This window comes from Silene latifolia, chromosome 3, assembly GCF_048544455.1.
Source record: "Silene latifolia isolate original U9 population chromosome 3, ASM4854445v1, whole genome shotgun sequence".
Classification (NCBI taxonomy): Eukaryota; Viridiplantae; Streptophyta; class Magnoliopsida; order Caryophyllales; family Caryophyllaceae; genus Silene; species Silene latifolia.
This window is the reverse complement of record NC_133528.1, coordinates 117310981-117329555: the sequence shown is the minus strand read 5'-3', so window position 1 is coordinate 117329555 and position 18575 is coordinate 117310981. Positions and strand designations below refer to the sequence as shown.

The 18575-nt window shown below is 39.5% G+C and overlaps 2 protein-coding genes across 2 annotated transcripts; one reads left to right on the top strand and one right to left on the bottom strand.

Annotated features, from left to right (window-relative positions):
• The first annotated feature begins 5739 nt into the window (after positions 1–5739).
• On the top strand, positions 5740–6285 carry LOC141649562 (uncharacterized). The gene has a single exon (XM_074458248.1). It carries the CDS (start codon positions 5740–5742, stop codon positions 6283–6285), a length of 546 nt encoding a protein of 181 aa, XP_074314349.1.
• Positions 6286–11249: 4964 nt separating this feature from the next.
• On the bottom strand, positions 11250–18361 carry LOC141647897 (uncharacterized). Its single transcript, XM_074456264.1, has 7 exons — positions 18205–18361; positions 17738–17877; positions 17525–17661; positions 16055–16407; positions 13679–13775; positions 13308–13592; positions 11250–12433 (listed from the first exon to the last, which is right to left on the bottom strand). The coding sequence occupies exons 2-7, from the start codon at positions 17871–17873 to the stop codon at positions 11426–11428; spliced, it is 2016 nt and encodes a 671-aa protein (XP_074312365.1). The 5' UTR covers positions 17874–17877; positions 18205–18361; the 3' UTR covers positions 11250–11425.
• Between the last annotated feature and the right edge of the window lie 214 nt (positions 18362–18575).

Genomic DNA, 18575 nt, shown 5'->3' with positions numbered 1-18575 from the left:
GGGGTTACTCAAGTAGGAGGGGTTTAGTCTAAGTCGATATAAAAGATAGAACGGAAAATGAAGTCTAGGTTTGTCTTTATCTCTCGATATAAGACGGTCCTTGGGTCAAATCTAGTTGAACTCTCATTCTAACTAGTCCTAACCCACTTATCTACTGCGGTCTAACTAGTCCCGACTCTCGCCGTAGGCGAGTCAAACCAAGCAAGGAAGAGACCAAACTCTCGTCTAAGCCACTCCCCAAACATGCTCAATACACAAGACAAGAGGCAAACATCCAACAATAAGCACTATCAAAAGAAGCTAAGAATATAGGTGGTTGTCTAGGGAGAGTCTTGACCTCTCGGTCTAAGAAATCCCTTAGGTCGAATATAGCGAGCTCTCGCCTTTTGTTAGACCGGTTCCTAATAAAAACAAGCAATCTACTAGCCAATCCCAAGCTCTCGCTTCAAAGGATGGCCAATATGGAGAGTAGAAGACTCAAATTCTCACTTAAGCATTTCTACAAACACTTGGCATGCATGAGATTAAAGACAAGTTACCCATAACGATTAGCATCCAAATATAACTCAAATCCAACCCATTAATCCCACAAGAGCTTCTCCTTAACCCTAGACATACACTACTCAAACATATTAATGAAAAGGGAAGCAAAAGATGGACACATTAACATGTGAATAACAAGAGGAAACTTAATATAGAAACAAGTAATTGAGCAAATCATAAACATGTAAATAATTGAACTAAAGTAAATTAAGAGAAGGATTATACCAATAATGAATAAAGGAGGAAACTTGGTTGAAAATAATAAGGAATGAATCTCTTCCTACTTCAAATTACACCCCACTAATCTAAATGTAAACTATTGATAATTGTAGAACTTGCATAAACTAAAGAGGAATTAAAGATTAATTAAATAAAGATTAAAACTTGATTAAAGGAGAAATTGATAGATTAGATAAATTAATTAGGGTTCTTACATATTTTAGGGAATAATAGAGAGACTAATTATCTAATCTAATGGACTGTCTAATGTAAGGTGTGTTTTTCAATAAAAATGAGAGAGGAGCCTTATATAGCATCCTCTAATTACAAGTCTAATAATATTAATAATATTAATAGTAGCAATAATAATAATAATAATAATAAATAATAATAATAATAATAATAATAATAATAATAATAATAATAATAATAATAATAATAATAATAATAATAATAATAATAATAATAATAATAATAATAATAATAATAATAATAATAATAATAATAATAATAATAATAATAATAATAATAATAATAATAATAATAATAATAATAATAATAATAATAATAATAATAATAATAATAATAATAATAATAATAATAATAATAATAATAATAATAATAATAATAATAATAATAATAATAATAATAATAATAATAATAATAATAATAATAATAATAATAATAATAATAATAATAATAATAATAATAATAATAATAATAATAATAATAATAATAGATCTTACTTTGCTACTTCCTCTTCCATTTGGTCCTTGCAAGCTAAGGAGTATCACCCTGAAAGTCTTCGTAGCATTCTCAAAGTTCGTGATAAATGTGCTCAGCAACTTGGTGGGATTCAGCAGCTGCAGGACCTGCTTTGTTCTTGTACTTCTCCTGCTGGTTTCTCAGTTGGTAAAGCTTATGAAGCCATTAGGCCTAAGTATCCTAAGCTCTCTTGTTATAAGCTGGTTAGTAAATGCTGCATCCTTCCTCGCCATAGAATTATTCTTATGCTGGCTATTCAGAGGAAATTGGCTACCATTGACCTGCTTTCTGCTCGAGGTTTGCTTCTCCCAAATAGATGCTCCCTTTGCAGGAATGCAGCTGAAAGTTCTCGCCATTTGTTTTTTCAATGTTCTTTCTCAAGAGCTTTGCTCCTGGCTATCTCTTCTTGGACTGGTATTTCGTCCTCTGCAACTCAGCTTCATACCCTTCTATTTTGGGTTCATCATAGCAGGCTATGTAATTGGAGGAGGAATTGGGTCCTTGGTAGTCTTGCTGCTACTGTGTATACCATCTGGTGTGAGAGGAATAGGAGGATTTTTGAAGGCCAAGACAGGACTGTTGCAGCTCTCTTGAGGGATATTCAGTTTGTAGTTAGCGCCACTTTACTTTTCAAAACCCCTTTGGTTAGTCATGATGATTTAATTGGGGTGGTTACTTGTTTAGCTTAGGGGTGCTTTTTACTCTCTTTCCCTTTATGTGGTTATTTCTTGTAAGAAAAACTCATGTATCCTTTTTTGAATATATGAGAAAATATCTTTCTTGCAAAAAAAAAAAAAAAAAAAAAAAAAAAAAAAATAATAATAATAATAATAATAACAACAACAACAACTAATCGATACATAACAACCAAGAAAAGACACATATCGACACAAATGAAACAGGGCAACAGACGGAAGCAGGGGACCCCTGCCGGTCCACCGGCGGCCGGCTAGGGCACCGGCAGCGAGCTTCGTCAACAAGGAGAGGAATTAGGCGTGGTAGGGTGCGGGAGCCCGATTGCCGGCTGTCGGTTGCCCGGCATAGAGAGTAAGAGTTGATGCGTGTTGCGAGTTGCGAGTTGTCATAGAGGGGAGTGATGTGTGCCGGTTGGCCGGCCGCCAGTGACAAGGCCGGCACGGAGCATTTTCCGCCAAGGGGATGGATGGTGTTGTGGCTGCCGGTGGGGAGAACGGTTGCCGGTGAGCCGGCATAGAGAAACAGGGGAGGTGCGCAAAGACTTCAAAGAGGAGGCCGTGGAGGTTGTTGGGTCCACTCACGGTGGCCGTCGGTGGCTGCTTGGGGTTTCCGGCACTAGGGGTGTTAAAGGGATATGGTGGTGGGCCTGGTGGTCCACGGTGTCAGCTGTGGTGGTGGTTTAAATGGTAGAAAAGGCGGTCTTGAAATGGTTTTAGTTTGTTGATGCTGAGGGATGGAGGAGGAAGGTGAGGTCGTGGCCGCTGCTGTGGTGGTCCATGGTGGTTGCTGAGTGTTGGGCCGTGATGGTGGAAGTCAAGGGTGGTCAGTGATGGTGAGTGGTGGTTGTCACGGTGGCCGGAGGTGGTCGAAAAAGCTCAGCAAAGACCATCACAAACATGCCCGATGTAGCTTGTTTCTTACTTGTTTCCCATACTTGGCTTATTTTCACCCTTCGATATTCCGTCTAAAGATCCCGTCTCGCAATTCCACCTTACTTTCCCGTCTTGCTTTCCCGTCTCGCCTGTGCATAATATTAATAAAATAATAATAATACTAATATTATACTCCCTCATATTCTATATTTTCTTCCCTATTTCCTAAAACGGATTATTCAGGTTTTTCTTCCCCTTTCTTATTTTGAAAACTTTTACTATTATTTTATTCATCCCTACCTCCTACCACCAAACCCCACCCAACCTTTTTACTCATATTTTATTAATTTCCTTAATGTTTTGGCCCCACAATTCTTTATTTAACTCCTAATTATTCATCCCTCTCTCCTATCACCAAACCCCACTCAACTCTTTTACTTTTATTTTATTCCTCTCCTTAATATTTGTGTCCACTAACAAAGGGAAGAAAATATAGAATTGGAGGGAGTATATAAATACGACTAATTATCAAATATAACTAATACGACTAATTATTATAAATTAGTAATTAAATGAGCTTTTTAGACACTTAAGCACACAAAATCGAGTCGAAATAAGGTAATAGCACGGGGCTAAATCGTCCTAAATTAGGACGATATCAGCTTCTCATAGACCTTATATATTATTAGATTAACAACCTTTTTAATATTGAAGATGTCGTATTTTATGTGCCCAAAAAAAAAGAAAAAAAAAACTCAAACATCTTTTAACATGCACAAAAAAGTCTCAAAACATCTTTGTGCAACTCTGTAACTTGAATAAACTCTTTCTAGGGTTTCCTATGAAAGCTTTCTTCTAGGCCAAGTCTTTGTCAATTCCTTTGATTTCGGGGCTATTTCTCTCGTGGGTATACGTGAAAGGAGCTCTTAGTCTGTTACTTCATCAATCATCTGGTACGTTGTTGTGTTTTTTATAGTTTTTAGGGTTTGTGCGGGTATAGAATGGCGAGTTCGAGTAGAGATAAGGGGAAAGGTATTATGGGACAGGTTGACGATGGTGGCCCTGGTGTTTTCGAATGGGAGGTTGAGAGCGAGGTAGGTCAAGTTGATGATACACCTTTCTTGCTCATAGGGAAGATCTGGTCTTCTAGGGCTGTCAACGCTAAAGCTGCTATTGAGACGATGGTTAAAGTTTGGAATCCGAAGGGCCGTATTACTGATAATATATTGGATGTTAAAGGCAGGATCTTTGTTTTCCGCTTTGAGTTCGAGCGGGATAAGCTGAAGGTAATGGATAGTCAGCCATGGCACTTTGATAAGTTTGTTTGGTGCCTTAATGAGCCAATTCTTGAGGGGAAGCTGATCGATACGCCGTTACACAACTTGCCTTTGTGGGCATGGATTTATGATCTACCTTTAAAGGGAAGGGCGAATGAGAATAACCTCCGTCGCATTGGGACACAGTTAGGAGAATACATTGGCCATGATGAGGTGTCCTTGACGGTTGTTGATAGGGTGGTTAGGGTTAGGATTCTTCATGATGTTCGGGTGCCGTTGAAGAAAGAGGTGAGTATACGGCTTCCGTCTGAAAGGATGGTTGCATTTGAGGTCAAATATGAAAAATTACCATTTTTTTGTTATGGGTGTGGAATTCTAGGCCATGGGGAGAAGGATTGTGACCATGGTCCTTATGAGCCTAGCGAGTTGGGGTTTGGGGAGGAGCTGAGAGCTCCAAATAGGAGGATTGTGAGGCCGACTGTTCAGAATGAGGGTCGTGGAGAGGTGGCTCAGTGTAGGGTGGATACGGAGGATGGTAGGGTGCGTGAAAAGTTGAACATTGATCTGATGGTAGAGCGTTTGCAGGCCATTGCGTTATCTCATCGCGTGAAAAAGCAGATGGCTGATAATGTAAAGTCTTCGGTGCAGTTGAGGGAGGTTGGTGCGGGAGTTGTGGTTGACAAGAGTGCTGCCATAGGGGGAGGGTTGTGTTCGTTGGGTGGTCTGGGCCATGACGGGGGTATGGAGGATGTGGGTCGGGGTTGTATGGAGAATGCAGCTGGGGTTTGTGTTATTTTGCCGAGTGAGGAGGCGGGGTTGGAAGAGCAGCCTGATGGGTTGTGCAGGCAGGAGGGTTTGCAGGGGTATACGATGGATGGGGGGAGTTTGAATGGAGTTGGTTTTGAAGCAGGGGAGCGTGGGAAGTGGCAGAGGCAGCTGCGTGTTGTGGGGGGTAGTTGTTTGAAGGTGCAGGAGATTGTTGGGGGGGCTATTAATGATAATAATAAAAGAGCGAGAGAGGTAGATGAGATGGAGGAGTGTAGGGATGAGTGTGCAGGTATAGTTTTGGGTCGGAAAAAACGAAAAGATGGGGATTTAGGAGAGACTACGGGTGTGTTGAGTATGGCGGAGTTTCACAGGGATGTGACTATGGTGATATCTGAGGCGGAGGTTGATTCAAATCAACCCCGCCGGGCTCAATGAATTGTTTGAGCCTTAACTGCAGGGGGCTGGGCAACCCCGATGCAGTAGGCGGTCTTCGAAATTTGATTCGAATAGAGGCCCCGGCTTTGGTATTTTTGTGTGAAACAAAGCTGAGTTGTAGTGAGATGAGACGGATTACAACTAGTCTGACGGGGTATTGTAGTATGGAGGTTGATAGTGTGGGTAGGTCAGGAGGTCTTGCTTTTTTGTGGCGTGAGGATGTTAGTGTGAAGTTTCGGTCGGCTTCCGTCCATTATATGGACTTCGATATTGGTGAGGTAGGATTGGAGTGGCGTTTGACTGGATTCTATGGTTGGCCGTCAGTGCAGGATAGACAGTTGTCTTGGCAATTATTAAAACAGCTGGCTGAGGAAGATCATTCTTCGTGGTTGTGTATAGGTGATTTTAACGAGGTTTTATATGCTACTGAGATGCAGGGTGGATCAAGGGCCCAGTGGCAGATGAATAATTTTAGAGAGGCCGTAGATGTTTGTGGGTTATGTGATTTATCTTTCGAGGGCTACGAGTTTACTTATGATAATGGTCAAGCAGGAGTGGATAATAGGCAGTGTCGGTTGGATAGGGCTATGAAGACGGAGGCTTGGAGTGACCAGTTTCCCTATGCTAGACTCTGTCATTTGAGTAGAGAATGGTCTGATCATGCACCCATTATGGTGAAGCTGGATGGCCGCAGGGAAGGGGGGGTGTAATGGGGAAGCGGTTCCGTTTTGAGCAGATGTGGGTGGGGGAGGAGGAGTGTGAAGATACTATTCGGCGTGTATGGGAGGTTGATGATTTTGATGTGCTAGAGACTATTTCTCGTTGTGCAGTTGAACTGAAAAAATGGAAGGGCGTGAGTATTGGGAAGATAGTGAGGGACTTGTCACGTAAGAGGAAGAGATTGGCATGGCTGAATGAGAATGAGCGAACTATTGGTAATGTTAAGGAGAGGAAAAAGCTGTTGGGGGAAATAACAAGTCTTCTTCGTCAGGAGGAGGTTTTTTGGAGACAGAGGTCAAGGGCTCTTTGGCTTAGGGAAGGGGACTGTAACACTAAATACTTTCATAGGAAGGCTCGGCAGAGAAAGAAGAAGAACACAATTAGTCGTATTGTGGGGAGGAATGGTGCGGTTTGTGAGGGTAGGGAGGCGGTAACGGAGGAGGCTGAAGGTTTTTTCTCGGAGCTGTTTGAGTCGTCTAGGCCAGAGCAGGTTGATGGGTTGTTTGATGGGGTACGGGGACGCGTGACGGCGGCTATGAATGAGCACTTTGCGGCGGCTTATAGGGGTGAGGAGGTGTTCGAGGCTCTAAATCAGATGCATCCTTTGAAGGCCCCGGGGCCGGATGGGATAAATGCGTTATTCTATCAAACATATTGGCATATTGTTGGTCCTTCTGTCACGAGAATGGTGTTGGGTGTATTAAATGGAGGTGAGTTTCCTTGTTTGGTAAATCATACTCATATTGTTTTAATTCCAAAAAAGAAGGCGCCGGATAAACTTGCGGATTATCGTCCGATAAGCTTGTGTAATGTGTTATATAAACTTATTTCTAAGGTCTTAGCTAATAGACTTAAGTTATTTCTTGGTATGCTGGTTTCGGAGAATCAAAGTGCTTTTACCCCGGGGAGGTTGATTTCTGATAATATTTTAGTTGCATTTGAGCTGTTTCATTATATGAAGAATTCGCGGTCAAGTGGGGGTCATTTAGCCTTGAAGCTGGATATGGCAAAAGCATATGATAGAGTGGAGTGGGGTTTTTTTGCATAAGGTTCTACTGGCTATGGGCTTTGATAATGGGTGGGTAAGTAATGTGATGCGGTGTGTTAGTTATGTTACATATGGAGTTTTAATAAACGGGATACCTTCACGGGAAGTGATTCCGACGCGTGGACTTCGTCAAGGTGATCCCATCTCGCCATATTTATTTATTCTTTGTGCTGAAGTACTATCGAGTTTGTTGCGAAGGGAATGTGAAAGAGGGGCTATACATGGAATACGGATTGCGCCTCAAGCACCGGTGGTTACGCATCTTTTCTTTGCAGACGATAGTATTATTTTTGTCAAAGCTAATGTGAGGGAGGCACAACGTGTTATGGAAGTTCTTCATAGGTATGAGGTGGCATCGGGTCAATTAGTGAGTAAGGAAAAGACAACTGTGTCTTTTAGTAAAGGTATTGAGGAACGCAGACGGCTAGCTGTTGAGGCTGTCCTTGGTGTGCGTGTGGTAGCAGAACATGACAGGTATTTGGGGTTGCCCACGGTGATTGGGCATTCGAAGCAGGTTCTCACTAGGTTGGTGCGTGACAAGCTGAATAATAAGTTGCAGGGTTGGCGGGGTATGCTATTTAGCCGAGCTGGTAGGGAGACTCTGATAAAGGCAGTGGCCCAATCTATTCCTACTTATGCGATGAGTGTTTTTAGACTACCTGCCAATTTCTGCGATGAGTTACGTTCTATGGTGTCGAGGTTCTGGTGGGGTTCGAATAATGGTAAGAGGAAGATGTCATGGGTTGCTTGGAGGTATTTGTGTCGGCCTAAGGCAAGAGGAGGGCTCGGTTTTCGTGATTTTGATGAGTTTAATAGGGCTTTGTTAGCTAAGCAAGCTTGGAGATTAATATGTGAGGATGGGAGTTTAATGGGGAGGATTTTGAAAGGTAAGTATTTTCCCAATTGTTCTTTTATGGATGCTGAGGTTGGGAATAATCCGAGTTATACGTGGAGAAGCATCTTTGGTGCGAAGGAGGTTATGGGTCTTGGAGTCCGTCGTCGTATTGGTTCGGGTGGTGATATTAGGGTTTGGACGGACCCATGGGTGCCGGGAACGAAATCGAGGTGTGTCATCTCTCCTCGGGGACATGCCGATATTGATATGCGAGTAGCTGAGTTGATGGTTGATGGTGAGAACCGGTGGGATGAGGCGAAGATTGATAGTATGTTCTTGCCTTTCGAAGCAGTGAGAATTAAAGGCATTCGTCTTGGGGAGGTAGGAGCTGTGGATAGTTGGGTGTGGGATCATACGCGTGATGGGGAGTACTCTGTGAAGTCCGGGTATAAGTTGCTTGTAGAAGATGGTGAGTTGGAGGTTGGGCAGTCTGATTTTGCGAATGAAGGTTGGTTATGGAAGGTGATTTGGAAGGTACCTGTTCTCCCACGAATTAAAGTTTTTATGTGGCAACTATGCCATGATGCGATTCCTACGAAGGCTAATATAGCTCGTCGGATGGGTAGTGATGATGTAGCGTGTCCTCGTTGTCACAGTGAACGGGAGTCTTGTTTTCACGCCATAAGAGGTTGTGGTTGGGGTGATGAAGTTTGGGAGGAGGTGGGGGTTGATAAAGGTGTATGGCGGGGTGATATGTTGGTGAGGGATTGGTTGGAGGCTGCTTTAAGGGAGCTGGGGGAGAAGGAGAGGGTTTTGTTCCTTGTCACATGTTGGGTTTTATGGGAACGGAGAAATAAGCTGGTTTTTGAGGGGGAAAGGTGGGATGTGGGAGGGATTATGCGAAGGATTTGGGGTGTTGTCTGGGAAATGGAGTCGGTGCAAGGTGAAAGTGTGCTGAGTGGTGTGGAGGGGTTTCGGCTAGGGAGCTGGAAGCCGCCGGAGTTGGGGGTGTCTAAGATAAATACGGATGCAGGGGTCATGGAGGGGGTAGGTGTGGGGCTGGGTGCGGTTTGTCGGGACTCGGCGGGCGGAGTTGAGTGGGCGGTGGTGGTGCAGCGAGGTATAGGGGGTGATGTAGCAATGGCGGAAGCTGAAGCGATATTGGTGGGTCTGCAAGAAGCTAGAAGGATGCAGTCCCGGAAAGTCATTGTTGAGAGCGATTGTCTGATCGTGGTTGAAGACTTGCTGAAGCAGAGAAATGGTAGGAGTGAATTGTTTCTGATTTATGAGGAAATTAGACAGCTTAGTTTATTTTTTGAGTCGATTGTTTTTAAGCACGTTAGTAGGAATTTTAATAAGTTAGCACATAAGCTAGCACATGCTATGCCTTGGAATCATGGTAGACGATTTTGGACGACTGATTTGCCGGCAGAGTTTGGTATTGTAGCCGCTGCAGATATTAGTAATATAATTTAAAGCCTTTATGGTTTTTTACAAAAAAAAAAAAAAAAAAAAAAAAAAAAGATAAACAAAGACAAATAAGAAGTCACTTACTTTTCCCTAATCCAATCAGGTTAAATGATAAATGCCAACCCATGGATGAGTTTGGATCCTCTACCCGCTTTTGTATTTCATCTTGTGTCTCATTACCTTAATCTTTTAACACCTCATCGTCTCATGATATCTAAATACTTATTTTTTTTATGTTAAATGCTTATGCGTCGAATGGGAAGATAGTGGGACATAAGATGGATCACGAACTTGGGGAGATACCCTGCAATTTTATTGATTGCCCTTTTCACGCAAAATTCAAAAGGTATACGCTCTATTTTATGTACGTGGGAAAATTCTTCGTTTAACATGGAAAATAAACCCCCAATGTCAATTTCCTAAACACACGACAAAGCTTTATTTACAAAAACTGCAAAAATACTAAGACACGTGAATTATCAATTAGTGAAAACAAAATAGAACGGAAAACGTGATATAAAAAGATGTAGGCTTTTTTTTAAGATTTTTTAAAGAACTTGTATGGTCTTTTTAAAAAAAATTACAGAAGTCGACAACATTAAATTTCAACTAAAAACAATTTTTTTTTATTATCTACGATTACGTAGATTTCTTGTCTTATTTTAGTCCTTTAATTGAAAATTTTCAGCTTTTTTCCTTGATTTTCACCTTCTTAAAAGATTAGACTTTAATTTACTGTCCATTTTAGCCTAGAAGAGTTCTTTTTAGTCCCATGTGTTAATTAAAAGAAGGTTTAAATTAAGAATTAAAGATCAATATTTCAAGAGTTACCTTCAATTGAGAAAAAGGAACATACATCGGATGTACTACCTCCAACTTTTTTGTTTTTTGAGCATATATGTATTTTTTTTGAGCTTATTTACTCAAACTTTATTTGTTTTTGAGCATATTTGTATTTTTTCGAGCATATTAAAATTTATAAGTTAGATTTTAATATTTTTTCCGTCAAAACTCAAATTTAACTAAACTTATATTAATGTTTTTGAGTTTTATTGCAATTTTTTAGAGTTTAATGTTTAAGTGAATAAACTCATAAACTTCATAGTAAAACTCAGAAACTTTAAAATAAAACTCAAAAACTTTATTAGAATGCTCATAAACTATAAAATTGGAGGTAGTATATCAGATGTATAATCCTCTTACTGCCTTCAATTTGATGGTATTAAATCATTGTTGGTACTAGAAATGTACGAGTGATATTTTAAGAAATTTTTTCGTACATTGCATTTGATGTCTAGTTCTCTTTAATTCTCCTGGAGCATTATTTGTGATTACATTTTCAGATCTTAAGTTTATTCATTTTATGCTATTTTTCCATTTTTTGTTTGGGCTTTAAATAGACACTCCTTTCTGATGAGATTACGAGAGTTTCTTGTTGTTGCCCTTTTACTATATGCTTGCTTCTTGGTAATTGAAGATCGTTGGACGTTGGTTTTCGTTTACCTTTTTCCTCCGGAAGGATGGTATAGATTGATTTTCAATCAATCTAGTTTCTTTACGGAAAAAAAAAGAAAAAAAAAAAAGAAAAGGAAAGAAAGGAATGATAACAAAAGACAGTATACTTCATCACCAGTTGAAATTAAACCTCTGTTCTAATTCAGAACCAAGCAACATCACAAGAAAGTAACAGGTTTGAAAAATTCCATGTAGCACAGCAAAAAAACTCAACAAAAAATTTTTGATGTACGAATTTTTCGACGCCTTAGCTAAGCACTGACTATCTCCTGGATTTCTTTTTAGACTTTGAACTACCAGCATTCTGCGATGAACCTTTAGAGGTGCTTGCCTGACCTGATTTTGAGTTTCCAGACTTGGCATCAGAACTTTCTGTTCGGGAAGGCGGATCAGCAACCCCACCCTCTTGTTTATCTCGAGCGACTGCACCCTGGGACCCTCTAACATGAGCCACCCTCTTGTCCTTTCTCCTAGGTCGGAAGGTAGACCTCTCTCTTTTCGGCAACCAACGCTCAGGATCCGGTGGTGGGCCCGGATTAGCTGGGTCAAATCCCTTGGGATATCTCGGTTTTCTCTTTCTTTTCTTTTTGGTCTTATCCTTGTTTTTACTCTCATCAATCCCTTCGATATTCACAACCCGAGAGCCACTTTCAGCCAATTTTGCACCCGAAGTTTTCTCCAAATCATCAACATTGATTCCTTTCAAACCTGGAAGTGGTTTGAGCTTCTTTTCATAAGCTTCAGCCTTGTCCACATTGACATGAGCAGCCGTAGTGACTAATCCCACCAACGCGTCAACACTATTATTGCTCTTAAGAAGGTCCTCAAACAACTCTAACGCCTCTTTTTGCCTGCCATGCTTGAGCTTGAAGGAAGCAGCCTCTTTCATGATTAGAGTAAGCTTACTATCATCAGTCATTGCATTTGACCACCACTTAATTGCATTGTCGAAAACGGCCTCGGCACCATCAATATCTCCGGCACGTTCTTTGAGGGCAACAATGGTGGCTACAGTGGCAGGCATGTGTTGAATGTCGGGAATCTTAGCCAGAGAATCGGCCGCAACTTGAAGGTGACCAGCTGAAGCAGCTACTTGGGCTCTAGCAAGAAGAAAGACCTTGCGATGGTCAGAAAACTTTTCGGCAAATTGTGCAAGGGCTTCTTCGGCTTTTCCAGCTTTGTTCTCCTTCACCAGTACAGCAGCTTGAAGCAGGGCAGGCATCAAACTGTCTGGAAACATTCCTAATAAAGCTGTAACAAGTTCCCGAGCCTGAAAATCGGACAAATCATCCATTGTCAATTCAATCATTGGTTAAAATATTCACTAAAATTTTGAACTCCCTTCATTTAATTTGATACATTACATTTATTTTTTGGCCATTTAGAATTTTTGACCAATTCAATACATTTCCTTTTTTTTCGAGAACAATTCGAATTTGAATGGAATCTAAACAGATAATAATACTGTCTTAAACAGTTTATTGATTCTATGTTCATTCACTAGCTTTTACTTGCACTTTCCATCCACATGACATTCCCACTTGCCCATTTCTCAAGAATTGTGCTATAAGAAAATGCAACAACTAACATGAATAGAGGGAGTATAGTAATATAGTACTCCCTCCGTACCAGACCAAAGGTAACACTTACTATAAACGGACGTACCACACCAAAGGTAACATTCCTTATTTGGCCCACAACATCTATGTTACTCCGACACTTCACCTAACTGCCGTGTCGCGTGTCAGACACGTGTCGGTGTCCGACACGACACGACACTTCGACACTTCAATTTAGACCACAAAACAGGAAAATTTGCCCCAAATAGCCGTGTCCGACACGCCGACACGTGTCGGACACCGACACGTGTCGGCGTGTCTGAGTAACACAGCACAACATTACCAAATTATCCTTATCCCCATTTGATATTTACACAAAATGCCATTACAAACCCCACCTACTAACCCACAACTAAACCCACAATTACATACCCCACCTATTTTTTCCCTCTTTACCCTTACTTTTTCCACATTTTCTTAAATACTCCACTTTTCCCTACGTTACCTTTGGTGTGGTACGGAGGGAGTATATACTAGAGCATTGTAAGGAAACATGGAAACTATGTTGAAAGAAGATAGACATACTTGATCAATCCTATTAGCATGAAGGAGTAAAAGTGCTCGATTGACGTAAACTGCTTCCTTCTGCTTGACAGAAAGCTTCCACTCCAGCTCAGAAGTCAGTTGAAACCGGCCTTCATCCCCTTTTTCTAAAAGGCGATCAATCTTTTTCAAGCTGTCGGACACATCTTTTGGACCTCTCAGTCCTATTAGGTTGTTTGTAGCCACAGCAAGGGTTGAAATGTCAGCATAGTTACGCTTTATCATGTCTAGATATACTCCCATAGCTGCTTGAGTATCTCCAAGGAGCTGAGGAAGGCACAAAATTAAATTCCTCCAAAGTTCCACATTCAAGACTTCAAGTTTAAGCGAATTACACACCACAGAACAATTACCTGCTGAACGTATGCCAGCTGGACAGCTACAGGTGCCAGTTCTTGTTCTATGTCATCATCTGCCCAGTTCTCCTCCATCAGTGATTCCTGACCAACTCTGTAAAAATGACATAAGACTCATAAGTCATAAGATCTATACTATAACTTTAAACAAATTTCAGTTACTTTAGGTTCCGTGAAAGCAGCAGACCCAATCTAAATTACTCGAAGTCTTAACCCAAACACAAATTAGACTCAAACACAACCCAAGGTAGACCTGATCTGAAAATGAGTTAAATAACCGGTCCAAAATGACCGATTTTATATTAAATTGAAGTTCGTCTACATAGCTAACAACAAAATGTCAATCACACATGGCCCAATTAACCCAACTCGTAACCATTAACCTAACTCATACAACAGATGACCTTTAGAAATCACATCCAGAAGACCCCGCCCAATGACCCATTTGGCAGATTCGTAGTCATATGGTGACCTTTGAACAGCAATAATAGTTTTTTTTCCTTAGCCACTTCTGCCTAAGATTAATTTCTTCATAACAGATCAGCACTATTCTTACCTCGAATGAAAACAATCTTAACTTCAAAAATAGATATTTCTAACGTTCAACTGAAATTTCAATAATTTATGCCAAATATAACATCGAAAAAATGCCATGCTTTATTTATTTTTTTTTGACAACTGCTTCTGTATTTATGTATGCAGTAGAATAACAAAATAAATGCAAATATAAATTAGCCAAGATATTGCAAGAAACAAGAGTAAAACCAAGGTTATTTCACTTGATTACACCGAGGAACAAAAGAAAAATCAAACTCATGAGAGCATAAGAAGCTGATCAATCAGCTCTCAGTTTGTAAAAAGGATGTCACCCCTTGGTCCATTTCTATACATCGACATCACCCCCTTGGGCGTCCTTTAATCGATAACATCTATTGCTTTGCAAAAAAAAAAAAAGGAAAAAAAAAAATCAAATTCAATCTTGTAAGGAAGCCATCAGAAAAACCTTAATATATAGATCACAATCTCAAAAAACATTCTGAGTTAATCATATCACTCTATAAATACAAAGCTAGCAATGACAACCTCAAAGTTGCCAGGTATATCAACTCCCCAAAATATAGACGCGCCTGGAATAGGCTGAAGCTATGCCTATATCCGGCAACGCATACTCCACAAAACAATCACACAATCTACTTTCCCCTTTCTAATACGTTTTTACTTTTTCTCGTGGGAGGTTATTACAGCTACAGATGATACAATAAGCAGAAAAATTGTACACTCACAAACCACCTAGAAGAATTTATTCACATGTATATCATCCAATCCAATTAAATATGTAGCCCCGTATGGGACAATGTTTATGAACTATGATAAGAAATTAACGCATAGCAAATTTGCCTGACAAATTAAATTTGTGACAAAAGTATTCATTATTCCTGAACACTTGAGTAAGAGAGCAGCAGGATTACGAAAATTCTTAAATAAGAAATTTTAATTAGCTTCCAAATCTATGTTGGGACTAAGGCTTTGTTGTAAGAAATTTCAATTAGGCTAACATACGGAGATCAGATAAAAAGCATCCATAGTAGCGCGTAACCATACCCTCTTTCAAAAGTAACGTTATATAAGGAATGACAACATCATTGGATTATTCAATACTTTCAAAGGTTTGCAAACAGAATTGGAACTAAAGATGGATATTTTCAACATTCTGTATAAGCTACTCACTAGAGTACAAATGGTATTAGATATCGATGCATTGACTACTATGACTAGTACGTTAAAAGATTTTCCAGCTCAATTTGCTTATATGTTCCTATTTGTAAAAGGGCTTTAGAAAAACCAATGTAAAAGCCACTGCAACGGATATTTTCATCTAGATGGCCGAAACATGGCTGCTATGACTACTAATATCAAGCAAAAATAAACCAAATCTTGTCTGCATCACAATATCATCAAATGCGACCGTGTTCACTGTCATAACTGCAATTCAATACCACCTATATGCAGCAATTAGTCAATTACCATGTAAAGTCTGACTCAAACTATCCAATTATGCATAAAATAGATGTTAAGTAACCTTGCTGCATGTTACTGTACAATTATAAAGCTAAGGAGGTCTTAAATTTAACCACTATGCACAAATGACGTTTCAGACATTATCTCGATTTCATAGTTCCAAAAAAAAAAGTGCACACACTTCAATGAGTCTGGTCATTTCCCTTTATTTCATCAGATTCTAAAGGCCAAAGAACCATTCAGATAAGGCTCCATAGAAAATAACGTGATCAATATATGTAGTGATATCAGCCTCTAAAGCACAACTTATCTCTTACTAGTTTTACACTAAAAATCAGAAAACCACTATCATACCTGCGAGCTGACAGCAAAAGCTGTTCTGCATCAGTGAATTTTTTCCTCTCAATCAAAGAGCAGGCCGTGTTATAAGCCAACTCAAAGTTGCTGGTTGGTTTCACCCTAAGTGAATCAAGTACCTTTTGCACCTCAGCCGACTGCCCAGATCCAACCAAGGCAGCAACAAAATTTATCTCCAAAGAGTCAACCCCTTTTTCCTGAAGCTTACGGTAAATCTCAAGACAAGTATCCATTCTTCCCAAACGATATAGGATCTGGGATTCTAGCAACATAGTTGCTTTATTACTCTCCTGGTTCTTCAAGGACTCCAAAGCCTCATCGAGTTTGTTTTGTCTGTATAAACAGTATGCCTAATGGGCATATGGTCAAATAAGGGAAAATATAATACATTATTTCCAGTAACCTAGCAATGAAGACAAGAATCACCAAGAGTGCATGTGAAATCCGGAATAAAGATGAGAATGAAGTACTCAAATAATTATGCTGGCAAAAAGATTAGGATATAATAGTCAAACTGAAATGAGGCACAATCAAAGAAATAAATTAAATTGAAGAAGCCAGAAGAAACTATAAGGGTGTCAAAATGCTTGAATCGAACCCTTCACTCAAGAACATGTTATCAAATTATAAGTATTCATTCGGAATTGAAGGTGAATTAGAAGTTTTTAATTTTTATAGCCAGCCTTAAAACCCCTTCTCCCCCAAATCAGTAATAATTTTGTTTAAGAACCCCAGGCTCTTCTTATATTCAATTATTCACGAACTATGTTACTTCGGCACTTCACTTTTAGAGTCATACTCGTGTCAAGCACGACACTAAAGGATATGGGTATAAAGTTCGCATCCTACACTTTTCCTCGCACAGATAAAAGGGAGGTAAAGTAAAGAAATATACAATTATATAAAGCATCTGGTATTATTTCTTTGTACAATTTTAAGCATTATATCTTGAACATTTCAATTTCATTTGAATATTCCATAAATATGATATTTTCAATAATACTTTGCTCCAAAGGCGTGTTCCTGTACCTGTCTCTTCATTTCGGACAGTCTCCCATGTCTCAAAATTGGACACATGAATACATGATGAGTCCATCACTTGGATGTGTACCTGTGTCCGGCATCCATACCCGAGCCTCAGTGACATACTACACCAGCCCTCATATTCTATAATCCCTGAAACTGATAACTCACAGGATTACCTAATTCCTTTATCACACCCATCCCCAAAATGCACCAAGGATTTTGTATGATACGAGAATCAAAACAGGCATTTCACATGAACATCTCAGCTGACAATCGTGGAGAACGACAAAATAAATTATAATTATCATTCTGTGGGTCCTCTAATTGATACTCATACGCATAAATTTGTGAAGACACTTTGTAGGTCCTCTAATCACTAAGAGTAGCCATAAATGTACAAAGAACCTGAAATGCATATCCACAAAACAAACAAATTGATACCTTGAAGAAACGGAGGTCAACAGGAAACTTTTGAGAAGACCGGATTGTCTCCAACGCTTCATCAATATTATCATTCTGAATTTGGGCTACAACCTTACATCGAAGAGCATCCTCATCACCAGAAGCAATTGTAAGAACTGAAACCCGAAACAAAAAGCAATCAGTTTCAACTACGAATGAGCTACGAGACAGACAAACAGCCGAAAAATCAACCTTGATTGGCGACTTTAACAATCTGGGTATAATCAGGACGCTCAATGTGCTTCTTTAGGGAAGCAAACAGATCCTCTATGGCAACAACAGGCTGCGGCGATGCCGCCTTCGGTTTCTCCTTGGCTTTCGGAGCCATTCACCTTAAAAATCAATTAATCAAATACCCAATTCACTCATAAATCACGCTTTAGGTTTCAAGGAACAATTAATATGATCTAAAAACAAAAATCTAAAGTAATTAATTGTAAAAAAAACAATTCATTAAGATGATGTTTCAGTTACGAATAAAGCAAGAATGCGATACGTTATAACATTGCTATTGTCAATTAGGGTCTGAAATCAGAATCGAAAATGATGAACCCTAGAAAATGGAAACACGATCTAGAATTAGGAATCGCAATGGTAGAATAAATAAGACGAATAAGCTTGTAACGGTCACAGGTAAGAATTTGCGATAAATTGAATACCTGAAGATTGAGAGTGCAACGAATACAGAAGCGGAGAAGATGGGAAATTTGGTCCTGAAAAGTCAGTTCTACAATTGTAGTAGCTGTGTGACTTGTGTAGTTTGTGTGTCTTGTGCTTTTCTTTTCTAGAGTTTAGGAAGGATGAATTTAGTCAATTGGATTTGGGCTTTGTTCAATTTTGGGAGTTTTGTAGGAACAATCTCGGACGGGTTAAAGAACGTCGACACATTACCAAATGAGTATTATTTGGTTTGCGGGTGGGTGGATTTTCGGTTTTAGATTATTTAACGAATATCAGTGTGTAACCTTTGCAAAAATACACGGGAATAAAACAGTTTTAGTATAACATATTTATTATAAAAGAGGATAAT

Excerpts from the sequence above, each read along its gene's own strand:
- LOC141649562 (XM_074458248.1), top strand. The coding sequence starts at position 5,740 with ATGGAGGTTGATAGTGTGGGTAGGTCAGGAGGTCTTGCTTTTTTGTGG.
- LOC141647897 (XM_074456264.1), bottom strand. The coding sequence starts at position 17,873 with ATGGCTCCGAAAGCCAAGGAGAAACCGAAGGCGGCATCGCCGCAGCCT. Across the intron at positions 17,662-17,737 it reads TGTTAAAGTCGCCAATCAAG|TTCTTACAATTGCTTCTGGT; the intron begins GTTGATTTTTCG and ends TTCGGGTTTCAG. Across the intron at positions 12,434-13,307 it reads ATGCTAATAGGATTGATCAA|GCTCGGGAACTTGTTACAGC; the intron begins GTATGTCTATCT and ends TCCGATTTTCAG.